Source organism: Macaca fascicularis, chromosome 13 (genome assembly GCF_037993035.2).
Source record: "Macaca fascicularis isolate 582-1 chromosome 13, T2T-MFA8v1.1".
Classification (NCBI taxonomy): Eukaryota; Metazoa; Chordata; class Mammalia; order Primates; family Cercopithecidae; genus Macaca; species Macaca fascicularis.
Window position 1 is genome coordinate 10,555,870 of NC_088387.1, and position 11,522 is coordinate 10,567,391.

At 44.7% G+C, this 11,522-nt stretch overlaps 1 protein-coding gene across 50 annotated transcripts in view; it reads right to left on the reverse strand.

Annotated features, from left to right (window-relative positions):
* The window catches only part of UXS1 (UDP-glucuronate decarboxylase 1), a 117,320-nt gene that overhangs the window by 55,508 nt on the left and 50,290 nt on the right, over positions 1–11,522 (reverse strand). For all 50 annotated transcript variants that reach the window (XR_012422019.1, XR_012422023.1, XR_012422020.1 and 47 more), the window contains one exon: positions 3,821–3,925. Coding sequence is in view for 34 of the 50 variants with exons in the window: in XM_074011175.1 (XP_073867276.1) it covers positions 3,821–3,925 (105 nt within the window). In the remaining 16 variants the exon portion in view is untranslated. The remainder of the gene's footprint in view (positions 1–3,820; positions 3,926–11,522) is intronic.

Consider the following 11,522-nt stretch of genomic DNA (forward strand, 5'->3'; position numbering starts at 1 on the left):
GTTTTGGCACCAAAATAAACAAAACAAATGCAGTAAGAAAAACATAAATGGATTCTCAGAAGGCCAGTATTTTGTTGAATATTGTCATAAGCAGGGCCAAATGCAGAATCCGTTAGTTTGATAAAGTGTGATTTCAGGAGTTTCCTGAGGCACTCCTCTGCCCCCAAATATTACCCCATATTGTACTGGGTAACTTTCCCTTGGTTGGCAGAAGGCAAGGCCCTTCTCTCCTTAACTTCCACAATGGTCCACCTGCCACTTCCTGAACATGTCCTGGGCTCTTCCAACTGCCCATGCCACCCTGTCTGGATAACTGTCCACACATTCTTCTTCCTCCTTTGCGGTTCAGCTTACACAGCACCTTCTTCAAAGCAACTGTCACATTCCTCAGTCCTGCTTTGAACCCCTTCCCTGGACTGACCACTCACATGTAACTGACTAGAACATCATTATCTACGGTAGTCAAGTAAGTATGGAAAGTCTTCCAAACTCATTCACAGAGTCCCAGTGTACAGAGGTTCATTACAGGCTCCAAGAACCCCCCTGACCTTCATTAACCCTGTACTTAAGACAGGGGACATACCCCATCCCCAATCGCCACTACACTAGACGGGGGCTGTGTGGACACCCCTCAGCTCTGTCCCCCACACAGAGCAGGGGCCAACACATGCCCACAAAGCACTGCTAGGAGGGTGAGACAAGCTAGGCACATGCAGCCTATGTGCGCTTCTGGGCGAGGCTGGTGGGGGTGGAAGGATTCTAGCGTGCGGGAACCAGAGGTATTAGCGTGTCCAACAATGTAGTAGCTTCAAAATGAAGGACCCTGAGATCTTTTTCTTCCTGATTAAATTTTTTATTTTGAGATATTTGTACATTCAAATTCAATTGTACAAAGCAATATAGGGACCTTATGTATCTTTTACCCAGATTCCTCCAATGCTAAAACTTGCAAACTAGATTGTGTCACTATCAGGACATTGACATTGATATGATCGGTGACTATTTCCACTGAAATGGACATTGCATTGATAAAAGTGATAGAGCATTTCCATCTCCACCAGGATTCCTCACACCGCCCTTCTGCAGCCTCTCCTCTCTCCCTCCCACCTGCTGACCCCTGGCAACCACGAACCAATTCTCCATGTCTATAATTGTGTCATCTCAAGGAAGATACACAAATGGAACATGACCTCTTGGGACTGAATTTTTTCACGGAGCATATTTCCCTCAAAATCTATCCAAGCTGCAGTATGTATCAACAGATCCTTCCTAATCTATTGCCGTGTACAATTCCAGGGGATATATGGATGTGCTGCCGTTAACCATTCACCTATGACAGGACATTCTAGTTGCTTCTCGTTTTCGACCTCTACACAAAAAAAGCTGCTATGAACATTCATACAGGTTTTTATGTCAACATAAATTTTCATTTCTCTGGGAGAAATGCCCAAGAATACAATTACTGAGTAATATGGTAGGTGCGTATTTAGTTTTTTAAGAAAGCGTCAAACTGTTTTCCAAAGTGACTATACATTTTATATTCTGAGTTATTTCCAGTTTATAGTTTTCTCTGAACTTTGGTCACAAACACACATCACAAATGCAATGTGTTGTATTTCAAAAACAACCGAGTTTAAAGATGTTGAAACTAGGACTACTTCTGTATCACTTTCATGGAATGACTTACGCAGGATCTACAGAGGCAACTGTCAGGGAGTGAAGCCAAGGGAGCTATCCTGCTGCTACAGTGTCTGGGGGTTACGAAAAGCTTTCATCAGAGGAAGAAGTCTAGCACAGGGTCTGGGAGGCGGGCAAGTTACATAGAGGAAAGGGTCTCACCAGGAAGAAGCCAGGCAAAGTTCATGGCATCTTATCCCAAGTGCAAGATGGCTAATGACGGCTCCTCTCCGTTCAGAATACAAAGTCCAACGTGGGTTTCTTTCCAGCCTACCAATGGTCTCCCTTCGCCTTTTGTCAACATCTCTCCTGGAGCACTCTTTATCATTCCTGCAAGGCCTCCACATTCAATCTCAGTCACAGCTCAAGCCCTAGCTCGAGTCACTTTTGCATTTAACTCTAATAGCATTTTGCTGAGGCCTCTCTTTGGGAGCCTTTCCCACCCTACTAGGTATCACCAACACTTGTGCCCATTCAGCAGCCCCCACCCCCCATGGGGCGCCGAGTGCAGAAGAGCCTGAGGGTAACCCCATCTGAATCTGCCCCACAGTGACAGGACCCATGGGCACTGCATCCCCTAAGTAGGAAGAACAAATGGAATCTCTCTAAACACCAAGTGCATGATGGGCTTTTCCTCTACGGTCTAGTTCTGGTATAATGCAGGGGTAGGCGCTTGTGATGGCAAGAAGAGGGCACCACGTACACCTCTAAGCAGAAGCAGCAGCACCCTGTTCTGTCTGGGACCAGAGCAGGGGATGGTAACAAAGAAGATAAAGCTCTTTCCAGACAGGAAGAATGAATCATCTTACTCCAAACAACTTGACCCTTGTGATGGTTCATTTTATGTGTCAACTTAGGCCACGGGATGCCCAGGGATCTGGTTGAACATTATGTCCGGGGGTGTCTGTGAGGGTGTTTCCAGAAGACAGGAGCATTTGAAGCTGTAGACTGCGTAGAACAGATGGCCCTCCCCACTGTGGATGCATCATCCAGTCCCTTACAGGATTGACTGGAACACAGAGATGGAGGCAGGTCGACTGCTTACACAGAACATTGATCTGCCCTCGGCTCTCCAGTTCTCAGGCCTTGGAACTACACCCCTGGCTTTCTTGGTTCTCCAGCTTGCAGAAGGCAGACGGTGGGACTTCTCGACCTCCATAATCACGTGAGCCAATCCCTCGTAACTAATCTCTTTCTCTAAATCTCTACACATCCTATTGGTCTGTTCTTCTGTAGAACCTTGACTAGTACCACCCCCTAAAATATTGTGTCTAAGAGAGAAACCAATCTCTGGCTGTCCTTTCATTACCTTGACTCCACGTTTTGTTCAAATCAAAATTTAGTGCTGTATTTCCCAAGTCTATTTGCAGAACCTGTATTAAATGTTCCTACACTTAAATCCATCATTTACTTGCCATTTTAAAAAGCGGTTCCTTTCTTTCACTTTGCAAATAATCAAAACCCCGAGAGTTTTTTGAAAAAAACTGTGCCAAATTTAAGCATGCCTCCAATTTTAAACATTAATATGTGCATACTACCCAGAGCTATAAATCTAAGGCATGTCACTTGTGAATATACACATATGGCCACCCTTAACAATGCTCTCTCTTCCATCTTTCATGAATGCGAACCCTGAAGTCCAATCTAGGGCAGGTACTCCATCTTGATAACATCCCATACAGACGTCTCCATCCATTCCTTCAAAGAGTGCTACTGAAACAACCGTGTGTAAGGCCATGCCAAGCCAACCTCGGGATGAGAGCCACCACTGCCTCTTTCCAGCATGAGGCATGCCACTTATCCTTGGCATTCATCAACTGGTTTCAGAGGAGAGGAGGAGGGGAAGGCTGGGTGGTCAGTCACATGAAGCGCCTGTGGTCACTCCCAGGGGATCCTACACCAGGGTGCTGCAGCCTGATTACTATGATGCATGAAAAGTTAGAATATCTCCTCCATGACATATTCTGATGATAAATAAAGTCACACTGAAATAACACTGCAAAACTGCCAAATACCACAGGCAGGGCGATAAGGGATGATAAGGGACCCAGATCAAACTCTAGTAGAAGATTCAATGTCCTATGCTTATAATCGTCTAAAATATTCCCAGCAAGAGCCAAAAAACAAGAAAATGACAACTTACCCAACATGTTTAATGTCCCAATCGTATTGGTCTTTAATGTCTTGATAGGATTATACATGTAGTTTGGAGGGGAGGCTGGAGATGCCAGATGGTATATCTGGTCAACTAAAGGAGACAAAACAGAAGCCTATTACTTAAAAACAAAACAAAACAAAAACCGCTAAAAAAATACTGACCTCCTAGGATATACACTGTATAATAAATGTATTAGTCTATCTTTCACCGAAATCATGTTATTTTATTCTTTATATAAACTAATTTACATTTGTAATTAGAAAAAGGTTAAACAAAAATAGAAAGTCTAATTATCTGGAAACAAAAACATGTGCTGGGTCAGTTATTTGAGTCTGTTCTTGTGTAACCAGAGTCAATTCGATTACTGAGTTGATTGTTTTCTGAAATATTTGTCCCAGATAAAGCACTCAAATCAGAAGGAAGACTGATATTTTTCAGAATTAAGCATGAATTTTTTTCTTAGTTTATGAGGCAAATATGACTTAAAACCAAAGACACAGAACTATGGGAGAAAGTAGCCTTTCCTTTGTTTTTATGCATCCTGCATACATAAAACCAGACCCTGGGACCATGGAGAGGGAGGGAGACGGGGTTTTAAAGCCATGAATGGCAAAGCAATTCAGATTCCACACGACCCCTGCTCCTCCTGCACAGGCATTCACTTTAGCATCACTACCCGCAGCCCTCCAGCACCGATCCACGTCAGGCAACACCGGCACACAGCAGAGACGCCTTTGGGGACCAGCCTCTCACTGTGGAGTGGCAGCAACAGACACACACACGGGAGCAATGCCATCCTTTCAGACAAAGTCCGTGTCGTGCCATTCTACTTTCAGCCACTGGTGAGGAAACATATCCACCATCCACAGGAGAGTGAGGAACAGGGATCTGAAAGCTCTGCTGCCAAAATGAGTCCTCCCTTGCACATGGATGTGTCAGAATATCTGCAGGGGCCCCTCTGCCCGGGCCTTCCGGGCTCCTCCTGACCAGGTAACTGCTGCTGTCTTCCCTTTCCCAATGCTAGGAATGGAAGAGCTGAAGATCAAGCCTTTGAGTCGCAGCAGGTCAGTCTAGAGGTTCTCAATCAATCCTGACTGTGTACTAGTCACCCAGTGAGGTAATGCCTGGGTCCCTAACACCCTGAAGCAAGCTGGGAGACTCTAGACCTTCATATATACACACACACACACACACACACATATACACACATATATACATGCATATATACATATATGTACATATATACATACACATATATACGTGTGTGTGTATATATATATATTTTAACATTTGAAAGTCAAGCCTGAAAACCAGTGAGTTCATTTAGAAATAGAACCAACGCTTATGGGAAGAATAATCTTTTTGTAAAGAGAACTGACAAAACCCAAAATCTTTAAAATTATTGATGGTCTGTCAAGATGCAAGTTCGCTGAAAGGATCTGTCCAAGTAAAAGGAAATCCCGTGACTGCTGTTCCCACCCCCACAAGTTATTCTGAGCTGAAAAACCGCTAAAAATACGAACTAACATTCTATTATACAAATTGTAATTTAACAAGATACCTTTTAAAAATCAGTTTTCACAAAGTCCCATAATTCTAAGGCCAAGCTATCTTTTGCAGTTTCCAGCTAGGTCCAGCACAGATCGGGTCAGTTCCTGCACACCTGCTTCCAAGCTCCAGGGCTGCAGGTAGAAGCAGCAGACCATTAGCCCCAGAAACAGGCACTGTGCTGCCTCCTCTGAAGATGACTCCTCATACCCACTGCCACTTTGGAGCGGGACTGTGCCAAGTTCAAAACCAAATGAGGGCTGGGCACGATGGCTCATGCTTGTAATCCTAGCACTTTGGGAGGCCGAGGTGGGTGGATCACTTGAGGTCAGGAGTTTGAAACCAGCCTGGTCAACATGGTAAAATCCGTCTTTACTAAAAATTTTTAAAAAATAGCTAGGTGTGATGGCAGGCACCTGTAATCCCAACTACTCAGGAAGGTGAGGCAGGAGAATCACTTGAACCTGGGAGGTGGAGATTGCGGTGAGCCAACATGGCGCCATTGCACTGCAGCCTGGGCAACAAGAGCAAAACTCCGTCTCAAAAAAAGAAATAAACAAAATTTAAAAATTAAAATCAAAATTAAAAAAAAAAAAGAACCTCGCCAGACCTTCGGAGCTGAGTACGACACCACAGACTCCGCTCAGGTGTGCGAGACCTGGAACCTGCTGCCACCTGACTCACACTCACGGGCATTTCTGCTTACACAGACAGGGTCACCCTACGTTCTTCAAAGAGAGTCTAAACAACTCTGCATGAGCTGTGATCTAACACAACAAATTATGCATCACTATCTTTACTCGAGGTGACAAGGTAGGCAAGGAAAGACAGGAAACTGCATGAAAGGCTAAGAGGGAAGAAGTGTGCCTTGAGAGAACAGGAAACCGCCCCGACATCAAACAGAAAGCCACTGTCATTAGCCTCGCACGCCTCCCTCCTCATCTGCTCCAGTCCTGGCTTTCTTCTTCAAAGCTCAATCCAGACGTCAGTCTCTGTGGGAAACCTTCTCACTGCCCTTGGTCAGAAATAACCCCTTGCCTGCACCGCTAGTCCACAACGGCTCAGCGCTGCCTTGTCCCGAGATTCACACATGCCTTCCTCACTAGATGATGAGCTCGCCAAGCACAAGACGCAGGCCTTTCCCCTCCTGATGCTCTCCACAGTGTGGACTCTGCAGGGAGGGGAGGCCCCCTCGGTCACCCACAAACGCAGACTCCTGAGCTCACCGCAGGTCTCACGCTTCAGGATTTCCAGGAGGGCCTGGAAACCTTCCATTTACAACAAATACCCTTCCACGGTGCTCTGGCCCAAGCCAATTTGGGAACAGGGCTCCACAAAAGTTAGCTGAGAGAAGAACTAAGCGTAAACTGGGGTTTTTCCATCCCCAAAGGCCAGTCCATCTGGTTCGGTGTTTCTTCCTCATTGGACAGGTCAGTCCCACTGCTGCTCCGGAAGGCTGAGGGCTGCCCCGTCAAACTGTCGAGACGTTCAGTTAAGTAGCGGCGCTGCTGCATCCTCCCATTTGAGAGGAAACTGAACACTCTATGAAAATCAAAGTTTCCCACCACCCGCTCTCCTCTGAGAATGTGTTCTTCCTGTAATGTTAACAGTAACTCCAGTTCCTATCCTAAAAAGGGCACTGCAGCAGAGTCTGTTGGTTAAGTAGTCTGCTGAGCAATTCTGAAGGGGAGAAAAGAGGGGAAATTCAGAACAGGGGCAATAACCAGCAATGAGGGGTGCCAGGTAAACACGAAGTAACATTAGTAACAACCGGCTTCAGAATGTAAATGAAGCAGCGAGGCTAACCCTCTAACCTTCACAACCCAGGACAGAGGCCCTTGGAACATGTCAGCTGCACAGTTCAGAGTACACCACGCATGAGCTTGATGTTCCAAACTCCAAGCTGAGGTGGGGAGAGGAAGTCAAAGGGGGACAGAAAGGCAGCCCATTCACAGGTGCCCACACAGCCGTTTCAGAGACCACTCAGAGACCCTGCCGCGACCTTTCACATTTACAAAGCCATGTGCTGGGAGTTCAGCTGGAAAAACAGAAGTCTCAAGAAATGAGCCTAAAAGAGCTCCAATTAATGATCAGCGGCATTCCTACCAGAAAGCAGGGTAATTTTATGTTGGGAAGAGGCTGAGTAACGGCACGGCTGCAACTTGCTCGGCCCTTCTGTGAATTCTGACCAGGAAAATCCAACCAGTCAAACCACGAATGAACTCCCTATAGGGTCTTAGGTTGAATTTCACTGTGCCCAAAACCCACATAAATGACACATAAATAGGGAAGAAAAAAAATCACCGCAGGAAGAGAACAGCTCGGAATAACCTGAAACCACTGTTCAGAACACATCGCAGAAATCAAGCATTTTCTTCTACCAAAAAAACCTCTTCCACAGAAAAACTGACTATAGCTTCCACTCCTTGGTTGATTTTCTTTTTAATTTTGTCTTAAGTTAGTGACATAGTCTGTGTCAAGCCTCATTCTGGGCCACTCCCACGCTCTACGAAACTGCCAAGGGCCAGTTAAGGATTTGTACCATGAGACTGAAGACTAAGGAAACACTAAAATGCAAAACAATGGGTTAGTTCTTTCTGTGAACTCACGTGATTATTTAGCATATACTCAATTCCCATCATAAAAGACACTTACAGTCGAATTCTCTTTTCCTACACTCGAGTCAGAGGTTTTACAGAAATACTCCCCAACGAGATGTTCCTCTCTGCAATGTGAAGCCTCACAGCATGGCCCTCGTCTCCGTCTCCAGAAACAGTATTTAGGATGGAAAACGGGAATGAAGAAGATACAGAACTTCTCAAAGTATAAAGACCAAATTTCTCTCGGCACAAAGAAGCAAAACAGCAAGATTTTCCCTTCATTTCATGTCAAATGTATTTACTTAGGGCAAAGGCTGCGCACACTAGAAACCGGCTCGGCCGCCGGGAGCTGGGGTTGCCCGCCAGTGCTGTCGGCTGTTCTGAGCGAGGGGGTCACCTTCCCTGTGAAGCCACCGCAGGGGAAAGAATTTCCAGTGTCCTAGGCTGCTCCACAGGAAGCCTCCACAGCTCCAAATTAAACAGAGGGAGATCTCTAAGAGCCGCCACTGCAGTTTTATTTACATTTGCAATATAAACTGAAAGCTGAGAAAAAAATTTCTAAATGATACTTCAACAAAAATATTCTAATCGGAGCTGCATGCTTTAAATGTCTACATAAACATGGACTCAATCCCCTTGGCAAACACTGTTCCCACTCCTCCTCTTTAGGGGGGGCACCCAGGGTTAATGGCTTGGCTCTCCTGTCTTCCCTCTCCTGGTGCCCCCACCCCTAGCCCTCCATAGGAACCGAGCATCCAGGCAAAAGGCAGGTAATGGAAAGGACTCCACGTCTTGGTTTCCTCACCTAAAAAATGAGGAAAATAGCTGCCTACTTCGCACAAGTATTGACATAATTAAACCTGCCAACCATAAACAGCAATTAGAATAGCACTTGGAATATAGTTAAGGGTTAGCTATGGACACTTCCTTCTTTTATCTTCCTGGACCTCTTCAACAGAGATACTACAAGTTCCCAGTACTGGTCTTCCCATGACACAATGCGCATTTCTGCCTTTTCCTGTTTCCCATGGAAATGCTGGTCTCAAGATCACTGTTTATGCAGATGGTGGAAAAGTAAATTGGGACAGTATTTCGGGGAAGCACAGGTGCTCTGTAGCAGGACCCTGGGAAAGCCAGTGTACTATGAAAATGATGACAGAGACACAGATGCGTGGCTTTCTGAAGCATGGTTTATGATGGCCCCAAACTGCAATCAACCTAAAGATCCAACAACACAGGACTAAGGAAATTACAATATATTCATAAGAAGGCAACTTGCTAACAAGTAATGTTGAGGGGAGAAAAACCCGTGTCTTGGTAAAGAGATCTAGCTAGTATAGTCACAAAATAGAACACTAAGCAGCTGCCAAAAAAGGTCTCTATATATGATATATATGAAAGATCACCAGGACACAGTAAGTGGAAGACAATAAGATTCAGGATAATACATAATAGGTTATATAAAAAGGGAGAACTATAAATACCTGTTTGTGTTAGTTGGGTCACATACAAACACTGCAGATGAATACAAAGAAAGGATCAACAGCTGTTTCCTGAAGAGAGCTGAGAACTGGCAAGAGGAAGACTTTATAGTTTTATCTTTTCCATTTTTATGTTTATTATTTATTTATTTATTTTTGAGACAGGGTCTTCCTCTGTCACCCAGGCTGGAGTGTGGTGCAGTCATGGCTCACTGCAGCCTCGACTTCCCGGGCTCAAGTAATCCTCCCACCTCAGCCCCCTGGGTAGCTGGGACCACAGGTGCATGCCACCACGCCTGGCTAGTTTTTGTAGAGACAGGATTTTGCCATGCTGCCCAGGCTGGTCTGGAACTCCTAGACTCAAGCGATCTGCCTGCCTCAGCCTCCCAAAGTACTGGGATTACAGACATGATCCACTGTGCCTAACCATCTTTTCCATTTATTTTTTTAAATAATTGAACCATATAACCGTATTACCTATTAAGCACGCTTTTAATTTGAAAAAAAAAAAATCACATTTAGGAAAACAACTGGATGTTAGCCTCAATGGGTTTTTTGTTTTTGTTTTTGTTTTTTTGAGATGAGGTCTTATTCTGTCACCCAGGCTGGAGTGCAACGGCACTATCTTGGCTCACTGCAACCTCCGCATTCTGGGTTCTAGTGATTCTCATGCCTCAGTCTCCTGAATAGCTGCGACCACAGGCATGCACAAGCACGCCCGGCTAACTTTTTGTATTTTTGGTACAGACTGGGTTTCACCATGTTGCCCAGGCTGGACTCAAATTCCTGAGCTCAAGTGATCCACCCTCCTTGGTCTCCCAAAGTGCTGGGATGATAGGTGTGAGCCACCGCGCCCAGCCAACTTCCTCAACAGTTTGTAGAAATATTAAAAATAATTTTCTATTTGCTTTGTAAAATACCTTTCTACATTTTCTTTAACACGTATGTATTATTTTCATCATGAGGAAAAAAGATTCTTTTGAAAAGAGAAAAATATTTCAGACTCTCTTCCATCTCATTCTTTATCAAATATATAAACAAGAAACCTAATTCTTTCATTTAGTTGAAAGTATGTTTAATCTCTCTTGAGATTTCTCCTTTGTCCCATATGTTATGTAGAAGTTTGTTGTTTCATCACTAAATATTTTTGTAGTTTTCCAGGTATCTTTCTATTACTAATTTCCAGTGTAATTCCACTCTGGTCTGAGAGGACACTTTATAGGACTCTATTCTTTCGGGTTGGCTGAGGTGTCCTTTATGGCTCAGAATATGATCAATCTTGGAGAATGTTTCATGTGGGCTTCAAAGGAAGGTACACTTTGGCATTGTTGGATGAAGTGGGCATTGTGAGGGCAGAAAGAGTGAAGAGATGGAGGGGGCAGCAAGCGGGAAATTATCAAGGGCACAGAAGACCTGATGCTAAGGCTGAGGACCCGCTGAAGGAGAAAGTAGAAAACAGGCTTCAAACTACAGAGGCAGAGAAGCTTATCTTATGCTCTCCCAACATACATGCCAACTGAGGGAATGCAAGACTCCGAACAAAGGACAAAACAGCAATTATTTACTGTATGACTTCATTCAGTGTGTGGGCGTGTGTGTGTGTGTTTGCATGTATGTGTATGTTTGTGTGCGTGTCTTACACACAGTCACAGAATTGGTGGAAATGGCCTAGAGCAGCTATGGTATCAAAGCTCGCAGTTAAAGAAGATAATTTACTTATTAAAACACCATTTTTATTAGGTTCTGGATTCTCGGTAGTACTGAAATTATATGAACAACAGTGTCATAAAATAAATATTTTTTGCCATGTGCTAAAAAAGAGAAGAGAGTAGTAATATTAATAGGTATCATTTAGGGGAGGCCCAGGCGGGTGGATCACAAGGTCAGGAGATTGAGACCATCCTGGCTAACACGGTTAAACCCCATCTCTACTAAGAAATACAAAAAAATTAGCCGGGCGTGGTGGCAGGCGCCTATAGTCCCAGCTACTCAGGAGGCTGACGCAGGAGAATGGCGTGAACCCGGGAGGCAGAGCTTGCAGTGAGCTGAGATGGCGCC